Source organism: Hemitrygon akajei, chromosome 11 (assembly GCF_048418815.1).
Source record: "Hemitrygon akajei chromosome 11, sHemAka1.3, whole genome shotgun sequence".
NCBI lineage: Eukaryota > Metazoa > Chordata > Chondrichthyes > Myliobatiformes > Dasyatidae > Hemitrygon > Hemitrygon akajei.
This window is the reverse complement of record NC_133134.1, coordinates 113233310-113259203: the sequence shown is the minus strand read 5'-3', so window position 1 is coordinate 113259203 and position 25894 is coordinate 113233310. Positions and strand designations below refer to the sequence as shown.

The window sequence follows — 25894 nt, the reverse complement described above, 5'->3', positions numbered from 1 at the left end:
TGGATAAATGTGAGGTTATCCACTTTGGTGGCAAGAACAGGAAGGCAGATTTCTATCTGAATGGTGTCAAGTTAGGAAAAGGGGAAGTACAATGAGATCTAGGTGTCCTTGTTCATCAGTCACTGAAAGTAAGCATGCAGGTACAGCAGGCAGTGAAGAAAGCTAATGACATGTTGGCCTTCATAACAAGGGGAGTTGAGTATAGGAGCAAAGAGGTCCTTCTGCAGTTGTACAGGGCCCTGGTGAGACCACACCTGGAGTATTGTGTTCAGTTGTGGTCTCCAAATTTGAGGAAGGACATTCTTGTTATTGAGGGAGTGCAGTGTAGGTTCACGAGGTTGATTCCCGGGATGGCGGGATTGTCATATGTTGAAAGATTGGAGCGATTGGGCTTGTATACACTGGAATTTAGAAGGATGAGAAGGGATCTGATTGAAACATATAAGATTATTAAGGGATTGGACACGCTAGAGGCAGGAAACATGTTCCTGGTGTTGGAGCAGTCCAGAACCAGAGGCCACAGTTTAAGAATAAGGGGTAGGCCATTTAGAACAGAGTTGATGAAAAACTTTTTCACCCAGAGAGTTGTGGATCTATGGAATGCTCTGCCTCAGAAGGCAATGGAGGCCAATTCTCTGGATGCTTTCAAGAAAGAGTAAGATAGAGCTCTTAAAGATGGTGGAGTCAAGGGATATGGGGAGAAGGCAGGAGCGGGGTACTGATTGTGGATGATCAGCCATGATCACATTGAATGGTGGTGCTGGCTTGAAGGGCCAAATGGCCTACTCCTGCACCTATTGTCTAAATACACCCAATGACTTGGCCTCCACAGCCGCTTGTAGCAACAAATTCCACAGATTTACCACCCTCTGACTAAAGTAATAGTTTGGATTATAACCTGAGGTTTTAAGTCCTGCTGTAGCTAGAGAGCTTTATTAAGGTATTGTATTCAGTTGTGGGCACCATACCGTTATGGAAAATGTGTTTTATTCTTGGAAGGAGTACATTATACATTTATTAAAATGACACCTGAACTTCAAAATGTTAAGTTAAAAACTTGATAATGTTCCCAGAAATTTAGAAAATTAAAGGTGACTTGTTGAAGTTTATAAGATACTAAGGAGATTGTGCAAAAGCAATGATACTTGTATTTAGTTGCGGGGCATTTCCAAAGTTTAAAGCCAAGCCTTTCAAGAGTGAAATTAGGAAATTCATCTCCATGCATATAATGCTAGAAATTTGTAGAATATGAAATTGGGTCACAATGATATCAATAAATATCAAAGGAGACTAGGAGCTAAATAACTTCGCTTAAAGAGTGCAGCAGCTTCAGCTGGAAATAATGTAGAATGGCATTTAGTTTGTTGAAGAGGTGCAGAATCTACTTTGTAACCAGTTATGTATGCATTTTGTTGCAGGTTTCCACTCATCGACCCCTCGGTTTACTTTGTCAGGCTCTACACTGAAGCCTTGCTGGTGAATTTACCCACGCCTGATTTCAGCATGCCCTATAATGTCATCTGCCTGACTTGTACTGTGATTGCAGTTGGTTATGGCTCCTTCTACAACTTGCTCACAAGGACATTCCAAATCGCTGAGCCCACTGGTGGGGTGGCAAAGAAGATTGCTAATGTAATCCGTAGGCTGCGTGGCGTTCCACCCATCTGAAGTTGCCACGTGGGGCCGGAAAAAGCACTGATATCAAAGTCAGCAACTGCCCTGAGTTGAGTTATCTGTATTTCACATTTTTTAATCTGTGTTGCAGTGGTTTCACATGCTGTTCAGTTGAAATGAATTGGGTACTGGAAAACATTGTGCTGTGCACCTGCTGTTTTCACCAGGTCAGGCACCATGAATGATTTGTTGGGAGTGGGAGGTGTGCATTGAGCTGCTTTTTGTGCAGTATGCAGTAGGGGGAAGAGGAAACCGTTCAAAATTGATAAACTACAATCTGTGGTGTCTATGCATTTTAAATAGTTATATCTGGTGTCTTTGCTAGAAACTCAGATCTAAATCTCTACACACCAGCTTCTTTAGTTCACTACATCTTGAGGCTGATTTTTATAAATGAGCACCAAACTGAAAAGGATGGGGTTGGTGAGAAGGGAATAATCTTATCATTCAGTTACTTATTATCCACAGCCTGGGGTGCTCTGCTGTGCTTTATGGCAGAGAGCCCCATTTTGTACTATAATTTACACTCTGGTTTGCATTGACACCTTGGCAGCTAGCAACAGACATCTTTTGAGAAATCATTTGTCAGTCACATTGCAAGTACAAGCCTCAAGACAATGGAGCTTGCAACAGGCATTTAACTCCTAATAACATTTACAAATAGCCTCATTCCAGTGGGATTAACAAAAAGGAAGGAGTGAATGGTACTGTGCAAAGCTTGGATTTTATTTTTTCCCTGATAACAAGCTCTTGGAAAGATTTGCAATGGTTTAAATGGGCTGATTTTATAGAGACTGTCTCACACTTTTAAAGTCCAATTTACATGGTTTATGATGTTTCCCCACTCTTTTCTGTGAACTCTGCCCTGAACTTCACACTTGTTTTCTTCAATTTTCTGTAGCTTGTGAGCTTTAAAACCCTGATTACAGTCTTTCCATGGCATTAACTAACTTGTGTATGATCTTTCTCTATGTTCAGCGTTAGCCCACCAGCCCCTGTAAATGAGTTAATTCTCCTTGCTGTACATTAGGGTTTCCTGTAAACAATTTTTTTTCTCTGTTTAGGAAGTACTCCACTGGTTATGAGAAACTAATTCTTCATTTCTAGATCCAATTATAGTGAGAAATTTTGTCCTCACTTCTAATCTTATGGAGTAATTGCAGTATTATGTTTAAGAGACAGTGAACGTTGAGTGATGTTGCAATTTCACAGGAAAGGTTGTTGCAATGATTGGAGTTATGGATAGAATATCTATAATTGTCATCAAATATCTTTTGTCTGCAGTGAATAATGGGATTGAAGATACTGAATTGCTGTAAAGAGCTATGTTTGCACCCCTAAAACTCTCCTCTACGTTCATCTACTAAATAAAATATTGTCTGCTCTTCCTGGGCCTAACTGTGTTTCAGACTGAGTGTTACTTTTGCAAGGAATGTCAACTTTAAAATTACAACCAGCACAGCATGCATTTGATAAACAAATTGAAGGAAGCCAAATGGATAAATGTTTCCCACTGGGATTCAGAATTTGAAGTGAATCATTTCCTAAATGAGCGTCAGTTGTTGTGATAACTAAGCAAAAATTGGAATTGATTTTTTAAAAGGCAGCCCTTCCAGGAATCCACTAGACAACAACTTTTATGCTTTTATATAGTACCTTTTAACAAAATTAAATATTGCAAGATGTTTAGGGGTATTATTAAACAAAATTTGACACTGAGCCACAGCTGTTAGTGTAAATAATCAAGATCTTGGTCAAAGAGGTAGATTTTTAAGGTATCTTAAAAGCATGCCAGAGTTTGAAAATGGGAATTACAGAGCTTGGTATCAAAGCAGCTCAAATAGTCACTGATAAAGGAGCAATGGAAACTGAGTGCAAAAAGCCTGAATTTGAGGAACCCAAAGATCTGGAAGGCTCGATCTGAGCAAGAGGCTGCAGAGATGGGTGTTGTTGCAAGATTGCAGAGGCAATTGGAAAGAAGCAAGAGAATTTTAAGAAGTGTTCAGTGTGGGCACCAGTACAAGTATGGTGGACAAATAAGACTTGGACCAACCTTGGCAAGCAGAGTTTATATAGGCTGGTCAGGAGAGTATTGGAATACAGCAGGCAGTTAAGTATGGATGAGGTTTCAGCTGCAACTGAGCTACAGCAAGGGATGACTGGATGATAATATGAGGTGAAAATTAGCACACTTTGCCTGGGAATGGTTACATGAATTAAAACTTGCATGGATCATACACAATGCAAAGATTTCAAGCTAACTTGGCTTCAACCATTTTCCTGAATCTGAAAGGTGACAAGAGAGAAGAATCTGTTGTATGATGCCAAGGATTCTTAAGGCTTTGGTCTTCCTAGTGTTTAGTTGGATGTCATAAACAATAGGGCAAACCTGAGATGAGGGTATAGCTGAGGGCTGTCAGTACATAATGAGAACCAGATCTGGCTAAACATACTATGCCAAGAAGAATATGTAGACGAGAAACAGCTTTTTTCTACAACATCAGTGGTTAATTACAGATTCTTAGGTAGCTTGGGATGTAAGGAATGTGAGATAATCAGAAGTAATTCTCAACTACAATTGAATAAATGTGAACAGAACCAAGCCATCTGAATAATGTAGGATGAAGTGATTGAATTTGTTGCCCATCTCTGCGAAAATTGGGAATATTTTAATATAGTCAAGGTCGTAGATTACCATAGTAAAGAGCATGGTGTTGCATTGCTGAGAGGGGAATAGAGGCCTGATCGATTTCAAGTGGAAAGATGGGGATGGATTTGAGAGGAGGTAACAATTTTAAGGACTATAGACAGGAGAGAGAAGGTGCAGGCAAGATTTGTTAGAAAAGGCTAGATAGGAGATGGGTTGAATCTAGAGGAACATTTCAGGACTAAAGCAGCCAGAAGCATTGAGTTGATGGAAAACAGGAGGGAATCGATAGAAGCAGCTGATTGGGGCCGGTGACTATCTCTGTGCCAATATATCCATGAGCCTTTTTGGATAGTAGTTGTATAGGAGAGGGTGATGTGCATGAACTGGCTTTTGATTAAAAGCTTAGTCAAGAAGGATCTAAAAGTTCAAAGTAAATTTATTATCAAAGTACATGTATATCACCATATACAACCCCAAGATCTGTTTTCTTGCAGGCCTACTCTAAATCCAAGAAACAATATAATCAATGAAAGACCACGCCCAACAGGACAGACAGAAAACCAATGTCTGAAAGACAACAAACTGTTAATTCAAAAGAAAAGAATTAAACAATAATAAATGCACTGTAAATAGAGAACATGAGATGAAGAGTCCTTGAAAGTGAGGTCATGGGATCAGTTCAGTGATGGGGTGAATGAAGTTATCCCCTCTGGTGGTTCAAAAGCCTGATGGTTAAAGAGTAATAACTTCCTGAATCTGTTGGTGTGGGCCCAGAAGCTCCTATACCTTCCTGAAGGCAGCAGTGAGAAGAGAGCATAGCCTGGGTGGTGAGGGTCCTTGATGAATGGTGCTCCCCTGCAATGGTACTCAGTGTGGGGAGGGATTTACCCATGACCCATGGGCCATAACTACCATCTTTTGTAGACTTTTCCATTCAAGGGCATTGGTGTTTCTACACCAGGCCATGATGCATCCAGTCACTATACTCACAACTACACATCTATAGAAGCTTGTCAAGATTTTAGATGTCATGCTGAATATAAACTTATAAGTAAGTGCTACTGTACTTTCTTCATAATGGCAGGACAGATCCTGTGAAAGTGATAAAACGGAGGAATTTGAAGTTGCTAACTCAGCCCCTCTGATCCCCCATTGAGAACTTCGGTTTCCTCCTCCCAAAGTCAATTAATAGCTCTCTGGTCTTGCTGACATTGAGTGAGTGATTGTTGTTGTGGAACCACTCAGCAAGATTTTCAGTCTCCCTCCTATATCCTGATTTATCACCACCTTTGATTTGGCCAGTGACAATGCTGCCTGTCATCACCAAACTTAAATATGGCATTGCAGCTGTGCTTAGCTTCACAGTCATTGGTATAGAGTGAGTAGAGCAGGAGGCTAAGCACACAGCCTTGTGGTGCACCTGTTCTGATGGAGACTGTGGAGGAGATATTGCCAATCCAAACTGACAGTCTGAAATTGAGGATCCAATTGAAAGGAAGTATTGAGGCCAATGTCTTGAAGCTTATTGACTAGTTTTGAGGGAATGATAGTATTGAATGCTGAGCTGTATGCACCTTTGCTGTCCAAATGCTCCAGAGTTGAGTGAGAAGCCAACGAAATGGTGTCTGTTGTGACGGAAGGCTAATTGGAGCAGATCCAAGTCACTTCTCAAGCAGGAATTGATGTTCATCACCGTCCTCTCCAAACAAATCATCACAGTGGATGTAAGTGCTACTGGACGATAGTCATTGAAGCAGATTACCATGCTCTTTATTAGGCACTGGTATAATTGAAGCCTTTTTGAAGCAGGTGTGTACCTCAGACTGCTGAAGTGAGACTGTAAAGATATCAGTGGACATTCCAGCTAGTTGATTAGCACAGGTCTTTAGTAATTGGCCAGGTACCCCGGCGGGGCCAAATCCTTTCCATGGGTTCACCCTCCTGAAGGATGCTCTCACGTTGGACTCGGAGACAGAAATAACAGGGTCTTTGGGGGCTGTGGGGATTTATGAAGGTTCCTCCATAGCTATAAAAGTTAAGTAAGTCAGGGGATTAGGAAGAGGTTTCTCAGATATTGTGGCCATATATTCTTCAAAGCACATCAGAGATGGCTCTCTTTCACTTGAATCAGTACAGTGGTTTGAGGTAGCATAGATATTTAAGGGAAATAGCCATGCTGATAAGTGCAGTGTTATTTGTGGTCTCCATGGCTCAACATACTCTCTTATGGATGAGATCTTAGACTGAGTTTCTCTGTGGACATATGAGGTCTAGTGGCAAACAAATTTTCTAGTGTCCTGACCAAGATTTATTCATCCACCAATACACCACAACACTGAAACTGGCCCTTTAGCCCGTTTAGTCTGTTTCAAACTATTCTGCCTAGTCCTATGGATCCAAACTTGGACCATAGCCCTCCAGACCTCTCTCATCCATGTACTTCCCCTAACTTCTCTTGAATGCTGAAATAGGCATGGTACTTAGCTGCAGAGGAGAGTTGAAAATGAGAAAGCTTAGTCATAATTTCAAGCCTTCCAAATGAAACTTGAGGAATGGTCACTTGTAATAGTGGAACTGCAGCTTGCTTGTTCATAAGAAGATCCCACACGCAGCAGTGTGACCAGATCCTTTAATGATGTCCATGGAGAGATAATTCCAGACACAAGGGAAGGCTCCAATTTATCATGGTGATGAAACGTTTCATATCCATCCTCATTCACAGATGAATACTATCCAAATGACAGCACTCTACTGTCACTTGTACTGCAATGTACCATGGATTATTGGTTTAAGCCTCCCGAGTGGGATGTAAAAATGGAGTTAACTACTTCAGAGAGAATGTTAATATTTTCTGAATAGATTGGGCAGGGTCCATCAGCAAGCCCAGAGCACTATTTTGCTACTTGTGTGCTTCTTTGTTTAAAGGGGTTTTGAAGGATTTTTTTTCTGGACCAAGTGAGGAGCATTAAGAAGGTGAAGCAAAGCAAATCATAGGACAGTTCTCTGGAAGAGCGATTATCCAATAAATTGTTTTCATCTAACCTTCCTTTTCAGTTCGCTTTCAATATGACCAATCTGGACACATACTGTAATAATCCTTCAATCAATACAGCTTCAGCATGCTCCTATAACATTTATAATATTGTGATGCTTTCTCCATCAGCAAGGTCCATATCATGATGTCTGTTTACAAATCTCCCTTGTGCAAAGCCCCTCATATTCACCTCCTCAGTCTTTGGAAGTTCAAGAAGATGCAGGGCAAGATGTCATGAGTTTTCAATAAATCTTTGAGCTATCAAAGTTTCTGTCACTTCAGGTTTCTCCAGTTGTTTGAGAGCTGATCATTCCATCTACGATTAACACCATGCATCAATCAGCTTCTGTTCTTTATCACACATATACAAGGTGGAGTATCTCTAAGTGTAGACTTGTTTAGGCAGACTTCTGAGCAATAGTCATTCAGGGTTAAATGATGACTCCTTGTGGGGAGAGCTACCCAGAAGAAAAATGGAGGATATGGGCTGTGCAGGAGGGAAGCGTGAGGTTGATTGTGCAGTAGGTTAAGAGGTTGGCACAACACTGTGAGTTAAAGGACAGGTACTATACTCTGCTGTACTGTTCTATGATCTATTTCACCTCCTCTCTGAAATTCAGCTCTATGGTCTGTGAGATAAAGTCTGGAGCCAAGGGGTCCTAACAAAAAAAAACTAGGCATCCCTGAAGAGTAGCTTGTTTTGGAGTACTAATCTTCATTACAGTTTGTTTTCTAGCCTCATACCTTTGATTTATGCAGTGCTCCCAGCCATTTGTGAATATCATGTGTGGTGAGTTGCACTGGGTGCTGAATGGTTTTAGTAATGGCAGGGACCTCAGGAGAAAGCCAAGACAGACCGCACAATCGACGGTTCTGGGCAAACATGGTTTTGAATGTGTTAGCCTCATCTTTATCACTCACACTCATTGGATTCTGCCATGGGGAAGAGGGTGCTCACTTGCCATTGAATTGTCCACCACCATTCATGACCAGATGTGACATGAGCTTTGATCTTACCCATTGGAGGGGATCATGGCGTGCTGTTTTATAGCTCAGTGTTGGCACCTCACTATGTATTTATCAATACATAGTGCCCTTCCTGGCTTACCCTTCTGCCCTTCTCACTGAAGCTGAAATGATCCCCTGTGGCTTGTTAGTAGCAGAAGTGTGAAGGCCATGAGGTTACAGGTCATGGCGGTATAATTCCTGCTGGGGCTGATGGATGTCCAGGTTTGAGCTGGCCTGAATGAATTTGCAGAGGAGATTTACCAGGATTAGAGAACATGTTGTGTGTAAAGGTTGGGCAAGCTAAGATTTATCTTTTTGGAGCAAAGGAGGATGAGAATAGACTTGACAAAAATGTGCAAGATTTTAAGACACATAGGTAGAGTGGAAAGCCAGTGCCTTTTCCTAGGGTGGCAATGGCCTAGGAAATCAATTCAAGGTGAGTGGAGGAAAGGGTAGGGGAGGTGTCAAGAACTAGGTATTTTTTCCCCACAGAGAGTATTAAATATCTGGAATACACTGCGAGGGATGGTGGTAGAAACTAATACATAAGGGACATAGACACATGATGAAAGGAAAATAGGGGGTATGGTCTATGTAGGAGGGAAGGGTTAGACTGATTGTGGACGAGGTTGTGGGCCAATGGACCTGTGTTGTTCTGTATTGCTCTAGAAAGTCATTTCTGAACTCTAAGAATTCACACTCACCTTTTCCTCCCCTGACTGCAGAACACAAGGAGGCTCAAGCAAGCACTTTGCATTTGAGTCTGCATCGTATGGTCAGAGATTTGTTTCCTCCAGTGACTGACTCAGAACCGCCTGGCCAGAGGGAAAAAGAGCAAATGAGTGAAAGGAGAGAGGAAATAGGGGCATCCCTCTTCTCATTACAGGAGCCTAAAGACCCACACTGAATGTTTTAGGAACAGCTTCTTCCCCTCTGCCATCAGATTTCTGAGCGGTCCATGAACCCGCGAACATCATCTCCTTCGCTCTATTGGTTTATTATTACTTAAACTTAGAGTAATTTTTTAATGTCTTGCCTTGGCCGGTTGCCACGGAACAACAAATTTCACAGCACAATAATATGTCAGTGATAATAAAAGCTGATTCTGATTAGGTCATGTATGAGCTGTGACATGGTTAACTGGAGTCACTAGGGATGGGTTCAGGGTTATTTAGAGAAGCTTATCAAGTATGAGTGTAGAACACATGTCCTGTGCTTGATGGCGTTAATGGTTCATGTGAAGGAGTCCTGTCCATAAACACGTGGTGACAGATGGTATCACAGCACTGCAGCACTGATCCTACATGAAGTGGTAATCAGCTCAGAGACTACTGCATTGTTAGAGTGATTGGGATCAGAAATGCCAGCAAGGACCTCAAAGGCACCAGTCACTGCACAGCTCTTTCTGTCCTGCAGTCTGTGTATCCAACACTGCAACTAGTTTGGTTCCTAGCTCATAGGACACCCTCCCATTCAATCTACCCGCTGCTGGGAAATGAGGACAATCATCTCTCAGGAAGTTGTGAAAGAACACACAGACAGCCAAATCCCGACAATCAAGATTCGTTCCAGACTTGAATGGGTTCTCTTGGAAATTTGTGCTCCCGGTGGCCTGGACTGAAGGTGTTGTATCTGAATCTGCGCAGTATACGGAATAAGGTAGATGAACTTGCAGCACAGTAGCATATTGGCAGGTATGATGTTGTGGGCATCACTGAATCATGGCTGAAAGTGGGAGCTGGGAGCTTAATGTCCAAGGACACACATTGCATTGAAAGAACAGACAGGAAGGCAGAGGGGGTGGCATGGCTCTGTTGGTAAAATATGAAGTCAATTTATTAGAAAGAGGTGACATAGGGTCGGAAGGCGTTGAATCATTGTGGATAGAGCTATGGAACTTCAAGGGTAAAATACCCAATCAGAGTTGTGTACAGACCCCCGCAAACAGTAGTAAGGATGTGGCCTACAAATTACAATTGGAGATAGAAAATACACTCTCCCACTATGGGAAACATCTCTCCATGCATGTCCATTCTATCTAGGCCTTTGGATATTCAATAAATTTCAGTGAGATCCCCCTCATTTTTCTAAACTCCAGCAGGTACCGGCCCAGAGGCCTCAAACACCTCACGTAGATTAACCCTTTCATTCCCAGAGTCTTTCTTGTGAACCTTCTCTGGACCCTCTTCAAAACCAGCACATCCTTTCTTCAATAAGGGTCTCTAAACTGCTCACAGTAGTCCAAATGTGGTCTGGACCAGTGCCTCATGAAGCCTCAGCATTACATCCTTGCTTTTATATTCTAGTCCTCTTGAAATGAATGATGAGTTGGGCTGAAGGGCCTGTTTCTTTGCTGCATTACTCCCTGATCCCAGGGGAATGGGGATATGCCGGGAACTTGGACTTCAGTGCCTCTTCCCTCCTGCTGCTGACAAGGCCCTTTGATAATGTAGTCAGGTTCACAAAACATGGTCTGTTGTTACCTCTGAGGAGAGAGAAACCTCTTTGAACATGACTCTTCTGTTCTCCCTCTCACCCACACCAAGTACAGCTCCTGATGGAGGTTGCAGTTGAAGCACCCTGGTTTCCTTGGCTGTACAGGTCTAGGGAAGACCATCTCTGACCTCACCAAATGTGTGAGATTGAGGCGCAAGCCCACTCCAAACCCCCTGTCTTTGTGGATTAAAATGAAATGAAATGAGTGCCACGAAATAACAGACAATACACTGCATACAATTAAAAGATTGAGCTTTGTAATTCTTAATTTGACTAAAGAGTTAGGAAAGAAAAAAACAACAAAAAAGAAAATAGCCCAGTTTAGTGAACCAGTCTAATGTACATAAGTTGGAGTTCACGGTTTTCCCAAGTCACCGATCCTCAATCGATCTCACCCTGGGCTTAGCCGAATCACGGTCCTGCTTCGGGTCGAATCCAATGGCCTCTTCTCTCTGGCGTCTTCTCCCTTCATCTCTCTTGAACCACACAAAAAAAACCCAAGCCCAACCTTAGTGTCCCTCACCAGAGAACCCTCCCCTTCAATTCAACCATTGTAATTGGATGACAGACATTTCTCCTCATCTCCTGTCTTCAGCAATAACCCAAACATGAGCTGAAAACAAGCAGCTCTCACAGAACAGCACAAAGTGAAATACAGAACAGCATAGCAGTAAAAATATGAACCTGGGCTTTACACTCTCCCCCCACCAAAATAGTCATGTCCTCATGACCTTGAAATAATATGCCACCTCATCTTAATACCATCGCTTTCAAAGGAATTTCATGATGCCAGCACCTCCAATCTATTTGTAAGGGCAGTGACATATCTCACTAGGGGGATAGCCGTAGCACCCTGTTTCCCTGGTGCTACATAGACCAGCCTAACTGGGGGTCTCCCGATTCTTTGAGATCTCCTTACCCCATCACCTAAGTCTTCAGTTTCAGACCCTCCTTGGGATACTTCTGGTCTATATGGCTTCCCTCGGTCTATCACTCTTGCCCTCCTGAAACTCGTATCCCTCTGCCACTTGGCTGGGCCCCATTTCATCCCCTTCATGGTCCTGCTGAAACCCAGCCTGTCCACAGATAGTCCCCCCAATTTCATCTGCCTCAGCGTGAGAAGGGTTGGGAATCTCTTCCTCAGTCAGTGGGGAGTTAGCAAAAGACAGCATATACCACACCCCCATTTCCTCATCCTCCGAGTCCTTATCCCATTCAGGGGCGAGGGCCAGTCTAATCTCTCCTGCTGCTGGTCCTTCAGTCTATCCACGTCACCGCAAAGCCATCTTACTAGGTGTAGAGTCCAGGTCAGGCTCTAGGTCAACACACATCTCTTGTCCCAGAGGTAGAAAGTGGAGATGGAGAACCTTGACAGGCCCAATCCCATCCTCTGGTTTCACCCGGAGATCTGGTATGTTTGGCATCTGACTCTCCACCACATAGGATGTAGCCACCCAGCAGTCAGCCAACTTGTGCTTCTCTGGTAGCCCCAAATTCTGTATGAGGACTCAGTCTCCCGGCATTAGTTGAGAGAACCTAACCTTTTGGTCATACCTCCGCTTATTTCCTCGATTCTGCTTTGCAGTCGTGACCTCAGCTAATTCATACACCTTTTCCAGCTCCCTTCTCATATCAGACACGTACTTCAGATAAGTCTTCAGCGGTAGGTCATCCTCGCCAGTCCCAATCACAGGTCAATGGGCAACCTCATCTCACACCCAAACATCAGATAGTATGGCAAGTATCTGGTAGCTTCATTTTGTGTACAGTTGTAACAGTGGACCAGATGTCCAATAGGTTGACTCCACTTGTTTTTGCTGACTTCCAAGGTTCTGAGAATGTCTAGCAAGGTCCGATTAAATGGGCTGCTGATCACGCTGTGTGTGATAAGGCATGATCCTCGACTTCTCAACTCCAAGCATGCTCAGGAACTCATGTTCGAGCCTACTCTCGAAATCCCATCCCATGGGAAGACCATAATAAATGAAATACTTCTCCCATAACACCGTGGACGCCCTCTGATCCTTCGTAGGGAGAGCGTGTGCATTTCTGGTATAGTGATCTGTAATGACCAAGACATTCGCCATGTTGCTGGTATCTGGCTCTATTGACAGGAAATCCATACACATCAGGACAAGGGGCACCGCACTCTGTAAATGGGACAATGGAGCAGCCCTCATAGGCAGCGTCTTCCTCTGTATGCATCGAATGCACGATTAGCAGCATTCTTTGACCTCTGATTTCATTCAAGGCCAGTAGAACAGATCTCTGAGCGATCCATAGGTCTTTTCAGCCCACAAATGACCAGAATCATTATAAGGTGACTTCACCACTATCCTCTAATTCTTCTCAGGCAGAATCAGCTGGGAACGCCAAGGCTGATCCAGAGGCAACATGACCTGGTACAGGATCTGGTTCCTCAACTCCAGTCTGAGCCATTCTCTCAGTAATGGAGGCACCGCAGTGTGTTTCATCTTCCCTGCTTGGGCCACGTCTCCTTTTATCGACCACTGACCAAATGATACCGATGCCTGGGTCATCCTGCTGAGCAGCTGCAACTTCCCCAGGACTCAATTCCAGTAAGGGGGTTTCTTCTTTTGTCGGGTTTTTTGTGTAAGGGGGTTCTTTTGTTACTGCGTATGTTAATCAAAATGGCTTCTTTGTTTTGTTACAAGTAGAAATGCTTCTTTGTTATGATAAGTGCTTTCTCTCGCAGTTTGTTTGGGTTTAGAATTACTGATAACGAGAATTGTATTCATTTGTTAACCAATCGGGATTAATGTTATTCTCTCTCTTCTGAGTCTGTAAACTATTGTTGGCGGGCTTCTGGGGAGTCGGCGCGAGGGGGTGAGAGAGAGAGGACGTGATGCTGTAAGCTGGGCGACGGAACGGACCCCGAGCGGGGGTCCGAGGTCAGGGTTTTCAGCGAGGAGAGGAGACGAATGATCACTTCGGGTGGTCGTGAGCTACGAGTCGAGGAGGTCTGAGGGGATTGAATGGTGGCCAGAAGACTTCGTTAATTGAGCTCCAACGGTTGTGTGCAAAGCGATTTGGACTTTTATAAGTTTTGGCGCCTTTTCTTTATTTTTCTTTTCCTTCATATATACTGTATCATTATTAATCACTTAGTTTTAGTCATCTCTATAAAGTGTAATCATTTAATCGCATATGGTGTACTGTCTGTTAATTGGCGGGTTTGGGGACATCACATATCATCCACACAAGCTGATTAACCACCTCTGCAGGGGCCAGTCGCCACGACCTTTCTCTAAATGGGGTGTCCTCTGTCATTCGGATGGTGTGGCAAATGCTCTTGGAACAACCCACATCAAACTCGTCAGTAGAAAAAACACCTTCCAGTTTCAACATCATCTCTATCAACCTCTTCTTCCAACCCGCAGGGTATCCCCAAAGTTGAATGACTCAGCAGTCAATTTTCCCTTTTTCAAAGAGAGTTTCTTCCCGGCTTGTCTCACAGGGACGCTAGACATTACCATCACCAGGAAGAGGTGCGCCAGGGGCATTCTCTGCTTGAAGGTGACCTCCCTCTTTGTAGTGTTCCTGACACTCACTGCCATCCTGTTCACCTGTACATCTGAGGGTTTCTGCAGTTCGGGCCTCACCAGTACCCCAGCAGGTAAGCCTGACTCCTCTTCATGGTCTTCTGGAGAATCCACTAAGAGGATCTCAGCCTCAGGCATTCTGGGAAATCTGGGGTTTCCCATCACTCTTACTACTTCCTCAGGCCGTAACGTGGTTGGTTTTGTCTGGGCGAACCACACAGTCCCTCCTCTATGCTCATTATCCAGCACAGTGCAGCCACACACTTCTGCAAAAGCAGCTTGAAACACTGGGAGAATGGATAATGATTTCAGAAAGCTCTCTCCAGCTCTCTCTTTGCAAGCTCCTATTAGCTTCCTCACAATAGGAGTATTTGTCCCCACAAGACTTGAAACTCCACCCTTCTTAACAGGGTCCAGACAAACCAGTGCTAATGTATCAAGGACCTCAGCCACTCCCACATCTGGCTCCGAAAACTCCAGCTTCTCTGGCAAATAACCATCATACCGATAATCACCCACACTAAGACCCTAGATCTCTAGTGCACTGAATGGAGTCGATGGTAAATGTGTCAAATACTGGTTGTAAAACGAATGGTACAGCAAAGTGACCTATGACCCTGTGGCAAGTACGGCTCCAGCATAAATACCCTCTATCTGTAGCAATACACTGGAGCATGGCCCCACTTAGCCTCCAGGAATAGGGATTTTTGCTTTAGGGCGTTCCTTGATATATTGCTGGGAACTGCCAGGCCATGTCCTCACAGAGTCTCTTCTAACTTTCCTGATGTCTCTCCCTTCTTGGGTACCCAGAGGCTCACTCTCCGAGGGGTTTCCTGTCGATCACACTCCCACCTGATGCATCCCTCTTCACCACAGTATTAACAGACAATATCGGCCGCTCCCCTTCTCGTGGGATCCAGCCATGAGCAGCCCTCTGCATAGTCCATCCCTTTAGGGGGTCTGCCTCCCTATCAGCTCCATCATACGGGGGAGCCAAACCTCTGCTCCACAATCATAACTGTTCCTATGCTTTAACGGAACTTAAAGTTCAATTAACAATTCATCAGGGATTCGAATGTCTACCCCACTCAACACACACACACACATATTTGTTACCAGTAACCCTGTGGATTTGCACCACCGCTCAACCTCAGCAGCACCCATAACCACGTACCGTAACCACTTTACCGGACAACATTTAGCACAGATTTAAACACGCAATCCACTGGGTCGATGCTCAGGGCAATCATGCAGCATCCAACAAAATCGATCCCGGATGAGCCCCCACAATGAAGCACTGTGGTTTCCTCGGCTCCGCAAGTCTGGGGAAGATGATCTCCGGCCCTGCCAAACGTGCGAGCTTGAGGCGCGAGCCTGCCCCAAAACCCCCTGTGTGTGTGGATGCAGTACACTGCATACGATTAAAAGGTTGAGCTGTATAATTCGTCATTTGACTAAAGGGTTAGTAAAGAAAAGAACAAAAACACAAAGAAAGGGATATTACACACTGACGTAGCCCTGAGTGCATGCAGATCACATTCTTGGTAGGATCTCTAAGCGGTTTCTATGCGGCTGCAAACCTGGAAATAGGAAAGTGCCTGTGGCTAGGGGAGTATCTGTTCCACACACAGCTTCGCAGTGAGCTATGACAGACTCCTCCATCCCAGCGTCCGTCTGGTGTGTGGCTTTCTCCCTCTCCACCTGGTACACTCTCCTACAAGCAAATGGCATAGTACCACAATCCTCACATCCCCGATCGGGCTTCACTGTAGATCAGCTCGTACACTTCCGTTGCGACGAGGGCACACCCACCGTGTTTCTCACGCCTATATCGAACTCAGTTGTGCCGTACAGCTGACAAGCAATCCTCTGGCGGAATGCAACGTGTCGAGCGGCAGCTGTGGGAGGAAAGGCGTTGCCAACGTTTTGGGTCAAAACCCTGCACCGATGCAGGGCTTCAATCAAAAAGCTAACCAACTCCTTCCCTCCCCCATTGTATTCCCTCAAGCAGGCTGCTTGCCGCTCCAGACTCCAGTATTTGATTCTCCATCGCGCGGTTCAACTGATGGCAAATGCCACATCCATCGTGAGTAACCCTGAACTGGGAGCTGCATCTAAGAACCCATCTTGTAAAAAGAATTAATCTTGTTCTTATCTGGCACCATTACTGTAATATTGTTTGTACATCATGTAAGTATGTATTCCTTCTTCTCCACTCTCTCGGTCAATAAATCCTCCATCCGAGCCATTAAATTAGATCACGACTGTTTTATCTTACACCTGCCTGCATGACCTTGCTGCTAATTAATTAGCTGCTGCATTTCCTGTAATTCAACTCTCATTATACCTCGAGCGTATTGCTATGGCTGGAAAAATCCTTTAGACAGAGCATCCTGAGCTCATGGAATACTTACAAATGCAAGCTGTTCCTTAGCATTCTCTTTATTAAATATAGACACGCAAGGCACTGCCATTTGCAGCTTATGGTGGTCAGCAAGGTTCCTACCATCATTACTATCGACATGAGGTGCTGCCTCAAGAGGGTAACATGCATCATCAAAGATCACCACGATCTGGGGCACACCATCAGGCGGGAGATACAGAAACCTGAAGTCCCACACCACCAACTTTAAGAACTGCTACTTCCCTTCAACCAGTTGGCACAACCCTGATTGCTACAGCATAGCAAAACTTTGACCACTTTGCATTATAGTTAACTCTATTTTTGTTCTAATTGCATTCTTGCTTGTAAAGTTTGTGTTTAATTTATGCTTTTTTTGGAACGTTGTGTATCCAATGTTATGTGTCTGTGATGCACCAGACACACATATGCTTACATATATGACCTTAAACTTGATTTTAACTTTGATCTCCACAATGGCAGGTTAAGCACACTTCAATTAATCCTTACCCTTTAAATACTCCTTTGCCTCTGTCCGTCAGACATACATTGTAGCTGTGGTTACCCCAGGGTACAAACAAGCCAGATCTCATGGAAATAGTGGCAGATGACATCACTGCTGATGTCATTTCCTCCTGTGGATCTGTTTGGCCTAGAATGGTGCAGGTGTCTTCAATAACCTTTGGAAGATTGGAGGAGCATGAGAGCTTGTGGACTCTGCCTGCTGGTAATGGTTCATCTGTGGGTCTGGTGGGAGCTTTTGGTCTCTATCTCAGCCAAGGATTCCACCACCTCAGAGTGAACGAGTTTCCTGTTGCATTTATGTTTCACTCATCAATTTCCATTTGCTTACTGATTTAAGGTTAAAGCACCACTTTATTTTAAATTTGGTTTTCCACCACTTCCAGCATAATTCAATCACTTTATGATGGATAACACAGTGAGACTCTCCCTCATTTCCCTCTCTTGGAAGGCTTTCAGACCTTAACAGCTCTTTAAGAAATGATATGCTGGATAAGTGCTTGCTAATTAACCCCTGACATTAATTCTCTTGAGCTCATTTCCTGCAAACCCTCCTCAGCTGCTTGCTGGTGAACCTCCAGAAGAAGACCCTTGGGTGACACCCTTCCTTATTTGGCAGTGTCCCCTCGTGCATTGGGCTACGATGTCTGTGCCGGTGCCCTCACAGATATCTTTGTGGGAGTTGCTGTCGGTTCAAGGCCAGCCCGTGACTGAGGAGCAGGCGTGGGCTCTGTGTTACCATGGCTGTCAGGCTATCCAGCAGCAACAGCATCAAGCCAGTAACTGGACTGACTGGCTGATGAACTGGGGGCAGCCTCAGTTCCGAACTATCGAAGACTTGATCCTGAATGAAGATGGAACGGTTGGGTGTGTTTCCACTGGTCACGGTAACGTAGGGGCAAAAGTATTGGCAGGTGAGTGGCAATAGAAAAGTCCATGCAACAGATGATCCTGGTGGTTTCATGCTTTAAAGTCTTATTGTTTTTGAGAAGGAGCACTTGTACTCTTGAGTCAATGTACCACTAATGTCTGCTCAATTTCTTTGATGTTCTTCTGGTGAAGTGCTGGTGTCGTTAGTATTAAGTATCCACTTCTAGTTGGCCAGGTGAACCCATGAAAGCCACTGCACAATTCCTCTTTTGTACTATTGATTTATTTATAATTTGTAATGATTAATATTTATGGCACTACTGCTGCCAAAAATAAACACATTTCACATGCCGGTAAGCCTGATTCTGAAAATGGCAGTGCGTTGCCTCCTTGTGATACTGTGGTAAATAGTAAAGAATTATTCCCTCTGCCCCAGGATATTTATCTCATGGAAGATGCATTGGATAGTTCCAAAGCTAAAAGATGACCAGCTCGGTTGAACAGTTGGAGTCAGTGGTGTTCCCATGTTTCTCCCCACCCTGTGCTTCTAATTCTTTAAGGGTCCTGTTTTTATTGATATTGCCATAGAACGTATTTTAGGGTGCATTGGCATCTGTGTTTATGATGGAGCATTGGGTTGGTGAAAGGATGCAATCAAAAGTGTTTATGTGAAACTGCACCTGGAGAACACGAGTGTTCCTTTGCCCTCTTGCTAGTGCCTTCAGGTGGAGGAGAGTCTTTGGGACACTTGCTCTGGCCTGTTCTGCTAGTCACGAGGTACTTGTTTGACTGAACTGCTGCCATGTGTTATGTTACGAGACATTACTGTAGAGCACTATTTTCATCTGATCTCGAGTGGGGTCAAAAGGAAAGGAGACCTGTCATTGGGAGCTTGTGTTGGTGTAATCCTCCATTGGTGTACATGAGTGAGGCAACTTGCTCTATTCCTTCCCTTTTCTAAAGCAGAGTGTGAGAGGACTGCTTGGTGGTACTCCTACAGTTTCAATATTCACACACATTTGTTACATAAGCTGCTTAAGAGACCCAAAAGGTGTAGTTTGGACAGCGAAACTTCTTTTGCAGCATGGGGGCTCTTACAACCACGGGGGTATTGAGAAAGCAGTGGCCTTTCCTTAAGGGCTTCCATTGTAGTTTACTATTTATTCCCAGTGTGTTCTCTAGTGTTGACATTGCAATTTGTCTTTTACTTGACCTGATTTATTTTAGTTTGTTGTTCCTTTAATTTGTTGCTCCAAATCTTTGGTTTGTGTCATAAACAAGCAGGTAGTGCTGAAATGAGTTGGGGTTGAGTTTAGTCAGAGGACCACAGACTCCAAGGTACTCCGAGGAAGGAAATGTGGGCTTGAGCTCCTACTTGCCCTGGTGCTGCTTTCCATGTGAACAAAACGTAATGGTTTTGCCCAGGCAACAAGTGTAACAGATGTTTACCTACATGGTATTTATAACCAGCTCTTGTGACGTCCCAGGCAACAATTATTTCAGTCTTCCCAGTGCTTGGTGTTAATACAGTAATATCCATATTTGCTACCGCCCTTTGACTAGCCACATCAAGCAATCTTAAATTTTGAATTTCACGAACATTCTCCCAAGGAGGTGAAGAATACTGTACTCTGAATAGCAACTGGCTTGTGTTGTAAAGGAGGAAGGGTCAGACCACTGGGGCTGATGAGGTTGTTATGAAAAAGTAGGCGAACCCACTTCTTGAGGTGTAGGGGCAAGAGGTGATGGGTCAGTATAAAAATATAACTTCACAACTGCAGAGTTATGACATGTTGTGGAGAGAACATTGAGGGTGTACCTTGGGGTCTTGAGAATTCTTCCTGCTGAGAAGCTAAAATACTGAAATTTGATTAATGGGGGTTTTTGTCATCAGAATGTGCAGACATGAACAGTTAATACACAAGATTTGTTTGATTAAAATAATGGTTCTATGGCTATAGATGGCAGTGGACTATTTGTAGCCATCAAATTATTTAATCATAGGCCTGAGATTCAGAATAGAATTTAGCAGAAACTCCCTCACTGTTGAGGGATTTCTTCCTGGGTCAGCAGCTGAGGCAGGAATGTTTTCAACATCAGTAATCTGGGGGAAGTTGATGAAGGAGAAGGGGACAAAAGGATACAGAAAGGTAAATAACTGTGATGGGGTCTCTGCCCTTTGAAGTTGGGGCCAAGCACACGGCATGTGCTGAGATTGGAGTCTGGATGATGTTGGTCTGACTTGTTGCTAAATGCAACTCCTTTTAATTTTCAGATGACAAGAAGAATACATGCACAGAAGAGAAGGTAACTGGCTTCCACTTAACCCAGAATGAGATTTCTAATGGTGGTAGACAGACTGATTGCTGTGGAATGAGACTGAGCTTTATCTGCACTCTCCATAAATGGAAATAAACTTAATGGTGACTAAGTCAGAATATGGAAAGCCAAGAAGTTTGAGATTTGCTTTTGCACATGCTCATCAATGTGAAATTGTGTGTTCTTAACCTTTGGCTTTTATTATTATCATCGTCACACGTACTGAGATACTGTGAAGGGCTTGTCTTACATAGTGTTCATACAGATCAAGGGAAACAATAACAATGGAGAATAGAGTGTGATAGTGACAGAGAGCGCAGGTAAACAATAAAGTGCATGATCATAATGAGATAGATTGTGAAGTCAAGACTCCATTTGATTGTACTAAGGAACTATTTAATAGTCTTATAGCAGCGGGCTAGAGGCTGACGTGCTAAGCTCTGTCCACAACTCTCTGCAATTTCTTGCAGTCACATGCAGAAGTGAATTCTGCACAGGATGTACCAGATGGGATGTGCTGTTTAACGGAGTGTGAATGGCAGTCCCTTGGTGTAAGAATGATCCCTCTTTCATTCTCACTTACAGTTACAGTTCTCAGAGGCCTGGTTAGAGTAACAGCCTGTTGATCCAGGGACACGTTCAATTCTCTCCATAGGAGGTTGGAAATTTAAATAATTAAATCAGATCAGTAATCATTTTTTTCTTTAAAAGCTAGACTTTGTAACATGGCTAGAAAACAATTGGGTTGGTGTAAAATCTCTTTTGGTCCAATCAGAGTACAATCTGCAGTGTCTGCCTGGTGTGCAATCCATGGCTCCAAGTCCATCCATGTCGTTTACCTTTTGGCTCGGTCTGAAGGCCGATAAACAGCAGCAACATCTGAACAAATAAATAAAAAGACTCCGAGCCAGTCCTGGGACCACAAACAAGCACACAGAGTACAGACATTCCTTCTCAAGTCTGCTGGTGGGGGTTTCCTTGCCTGCTGTTTCTCCCATCCCTGACACCTGTATTAAATCTCCTAATTGACGGAGGTGGCTACGGAGGCTCAACTGTCCTCTACCTCTACCTCTTGGTGATTTGTGATGGGCTGCAAACATGACACACTGGCTGTTCTTGCCCTTGTTGCCATAGGAATAGGAAAATGTTATTCCTGTGATGGGGTCCATAGTCAAAGAGTTCAAATGTGGGCCCTTCAGCCCAACTGGTCCATGCTGACAAACATTCCCATCTAAACTAGTCCAATTGACCTGCATTTGGCCAATACCCCTCCTTCCTAGTCATGCACCTGTCACAGTACCTCTCAAAGGTAGCTAATGTACTTGCCTCAATGTGCAGCTTACTATTACTGTGGGAGATCTGCCATACACACAGTGGTCTACGTGATTTTCAAAGTCTGCAGACGTGAATTCTAGTGATGGAAAGTCCAAGGTGAATGAAGATCTCCAACTATCCAAAGTTCTGCAAGCTTCGTCTCCTTTTGCAGCAATTCTTCAATTCTCCTCTTCCACCACATCCACCAGTGGGATGTCTAGCCTCACCAGAGCTTAATTTGCTGGCTGCTCTGATGAAAACAAAGCTATTGAGACTGATACTGCTTCTCAAGCCTGACCGCAGTCCTGTGGTTATGGCATAATAAATGTTTATCCATTTCATTTTAAACATGATAAAGGGTTTCCACCTCAACTGCTCTTTCAAATAGGCTGTTCCAGACCTTGAGGTAGGAAAAAATTTGCCTCCAATCGCTTTTGACTCAAATAGTCCATCTAATATCTATCCTCCACCTACCTAACCTTCTGTAATTTCATATGCTTTTTTCAGTCTCCCTTATCTTTCTCTTTAAAAGGAAGCCAGCTTGGCATAGGTATTTTCATTCTGATTAAAGTAACTCTACTGATATCTTTGCAGTGGTGCTTCATTGTCTTCACGCGTCCTCTCCGCATTCGGAACAGGAACGTGTCCAGCTCTAAGCTGGCCATGCAGTAACTGAAGTGCTTCCGCCTTTGTTGTCACGCAGCTGGAATCTTCTTCAAAGATTCAAAGTGCATTTATTATCAAAGTATGTATGCAGTATACACTCCTGAGATTCGTCTTCACACAGACAGCCACAAAACAAAGAAAGCCATGGAACCCATTCAGACAAAAACATCAAACACCCCAATGCGCAAAAAAAATAGTGCAAACAGCAAAAATGTGGGAAAGACAGAGTATAAAACATCAAACCACAAAGTCAGTAAAACAGCCCGGGAATGTTCCGTATCAGCTTATTTCAGTTCAATCTAGTGCTGTGTTGTTCATTGACTGCAGGCCGCAGAGCCGGTCTGCCCCAATTAAAATCACACAAAATAGTTTTTAAAAAACAGCCAGAAATACATCATAACAGGAGCTACAGAACTCAGTCCACAAACCACGTCAATTCGACCTTGCCCAAGCCCCAAGACTCAAGCAGCTACAGGTGAGAGAGACTGACTGAACGCAGTCATCTACCGGAAGCAGCAAGAGAGAGACTGGACACTCGCAGGCATACGGAACTGAACGCCTACTCACCTTCTGCTCTTGTCCTCGATCATGTCAATCTTTCCCAATGCTTTAATTGCTGAGAAATAGAGTTGATCAGGGGCTCGCACCCCATCTCCAGGGGGCACACTTTGCTCAATCAGCCCAAAAGCACACCATCAAAATGTGGATCATAGGCTCCAATAGTAGCTGAACCATATTTGAAAGAAGGAATAGTAAAGGAAGTGTGCTTTTTTGGGGGGAAAAGACATGTGAACTGTCTGAAGGATGTTGCCTTTGGTCACTTTGTTCACTGGTGCCATCTTCTCCAGTTTTCTTTTATATAATAATGTAATTTTGAAATTATGCTAATATAGTTTTGAAATCTATTAATATAATTGTAAAATATCCTGTGTTTAATTGTGTTAATGAATATAATCCATAAATTATCTAAATAATAAACGTACTCAAGCTTCAAAACATTTTAGAGCTTCAATATATTTACATTCAGTGTTTCAAGTTACAACACTGTTAACAATAAACACAGAATGGAAATTGGTAGCTCGTTGTTAATAAAAACACCAGCCTGCTGAATGCCTACGCCATCTAGTCAAAACATTTTACTTTTGCCATTGTGCTGTCAGTTGTTTTGACTGCCTGACGTCATTTAGAGACCATAAGACATAGGAGCCGAATTAGGCCCTTTGGCCCATCGTGTCTGCTCCATCATTCAATCATGGCTGATCCTTTTTTCCACTCCTCAGCCCCACTCCCTGGCTTCTCCCCATAACGTTTGATGCTGTGTCCAATCAAGAACCTATCAAGCTCTGCCTTAAATATACCCAATGACCTGGCATCCATAGCTGCATGTGGTAACGAATTCCACAAATTCACGACCCTCTGGCTAAAGAAATTCCTTCGCATCTGTTTTAAAAGGATTCCTCTCTATCCTTAGGCTGTAACCTCTTGTCCTAGACTGCCTCACCATGGGAAATCATCCTTTCCACGTCTACTGTCTAGGCTTTTCAACATTTGAAAGGTTTCAATGAGCTCCCCCCCCCCCCCCCACCCCATCCTTCTAAATTCCAGTGAGTACAGACCCAGAGCCATCAAATGTTCCTCATATGATAAACCCTTTCATTCCTAGAATCATCCTTGTGATCCTCCTCTGAACCGTCTCCAATGCCAGCACATCTTTTCTTAGATGAGGAGCCCAAAACTGTTCACAATACTGAAGGTGAGACTTCAGAAGTGCCTTATAAAGCCTCAGCATCACATCCCTGCTCTTGTATTCTTTACCTCTTGAAATGAATGCTAACATTGCATTTGCCTTCCTCACCACAGACTCAACCTGCAAGTTAACCTTTAGGTTGTCCTGCACATCTCAGATTTTTAGATTTTCTCCCCGTTTAGAAAATAGTCTGCACATTTACTTCTACTACCAAAGTGCATGACCATGCATTTTCCAACACTGTATTTCATTTGCCACTTTCTTGCCTATTCTCCTAATCTGTCTAAGACCTTCTGCAGCCTACCCGTTTCCTCAGCACTACCTGCCCCTCCACTAATCTTCGTATTATCTGCAAACTTGGCCACAAAGCAATCTATTCCACCATCTAGATCATTTATATACAGCATAAAAAGAAGCGGTCCTAACACTGATCCCTGCGGAATACCAGTAGTCACTGGCAGCCAACCAGAAAAGGATCCTTTTATTCCCACTTGCTGCCTCCTACTGATCAGCTGATACTCTAACCATGCCAGGAACTTTCCTGTAATACCATGGGCTCTAAACTTAGTAAGCAGCCTCATGTATGGCACCTTGTCAAAGGCCTTCCGAAAGTCCAAATATACAACATCCACTCCATCTCCTTTATCTTTCCTACTTGTAATCTTCTCAAAGAATTCCAACATGTTTGTCATGCAAGATTTTCCCTCAAGGAAACTATGCTGACTTTGTCCTATTTCATCCTGTGTGACAAAGTACACCATAACCTCATTCCTAACCATTGACTCCAGCATCTTCCCAGCCACTGAGGTCAGGCTAACAAGTCTATAATTTCCTTCTGCTTCCCTCCTTTCTTAAAGAGTGGAGTGACATGGTGACATTTCCAATTTTCCAATCCTCTGGAACCATGTCAGCGTCCAATGATTTTTGAAAGATCATTACTAATGTCTCCACAATCTCTACTGCTACCTCTTTCAGAACCCGTGGGTGCAGTTCATCTGGTCCAGGTGACTTGTGTACCTTCAGGTCTTACAGCTTTTTGAGCACCTTCTCCCTTGTAATACTTACACCCTTCAACATCTGGCACCCTGCTAATGTCTTCCACAGTGAACACATGCAAAATACTCATTTAGTTCAGCTGTCATCTCTTTGTTCCCTATTGTTATTTCTCCAGCCTCATTTTCTAGCAGCCCTGTATCCACTCTCGTCTCTCATTTATTGTTTATATAATTGAAAAAGCTTTTACTATCTATTTGATATTGTTTGCTAGCTTGCTTTCATATTTCATCTTTTCCCTCCTAATGATTCTTTTAGTTGCCCTCTGTAGGGTTTTAAAAGCTTCCCAATCCTCTGTCTTCCTGCTAATTTTTGCTTTGCTGTATGCCCTCTCTTTTGCGTTTACATTAGCTTTGACTTCCTTTGTCAGCCACCGTTGTACAATTTTTCCATTTGAGCATTTTTTTTTTGGAGTACATCTATTCTGCACCCTCCTCATTTTTCCCAGTAAGTCACATCGTTTTTTGCTCTTCTGTCATCCCTACCAGTTTTTCCTTCCAATTTACTTTGGCCAGTTCCTTTCTCACACCACTGTAATTTCCTTTACTCCACTGAAACACTGCTAAGTTAGATTTTA

At 43.5% G+C, this 25894-nt stretch overlaps 2 protein-coding genes across 5 annotated transcripts in view; both read left to right on the top strand.

The window, feature by feature from the left end:
* pigt (phosphatidylinositol glycan anchor biosynthesis, class T) overlaps positions 1 to 13973 on the top strand; it is a 45325-nt gene extending 31352 nt beyond the window's left edge. For 2 of the 4 annotated variants that reach the window (XM_073061526.1, XM_073061527.1), the window contains exon 12: positions 1419 to 3072. In XM_073061526.1, the coding sequence (XP_072917627.1) occupies positions 1419 to 1668 (250 nt within the window). In that variant the 3' untranslated portion in view covers positions 1669 to 3072. Of the gene's footprint in view, positions 1 to 1418; positions 3073 to 13215 lie in introns of those variants that run through there. The other 2 variants (XR_012100836.1, XR_012100835.1) reach the window with 2 other exon arrangements.
* A 4161-nt stretch (positions 13974 to 18134) lies between these two features.
* The window catches only part of LOC140735919 (protein spire homolog 1-like), a 57598-nt gene continuing 49838 nt past the window's right edge, over positions 18135 to 25894 (top strand). Inside the window, exons 1-2 of the mRNA XM_073061528.1 lie at positions 18135 to 18262; positions 20494 to 20525. Coding sequence (XP_072917629.1) covers positions 18148 to 18262; positions 20494 to 20525 — 147 coding nt within the window. The 5' untranslated portion in view covers positions 18135 to 18147. The remainder of the gene's footprint in view (positions 18263 to 20493; positions 20526 to 25894) is intronic.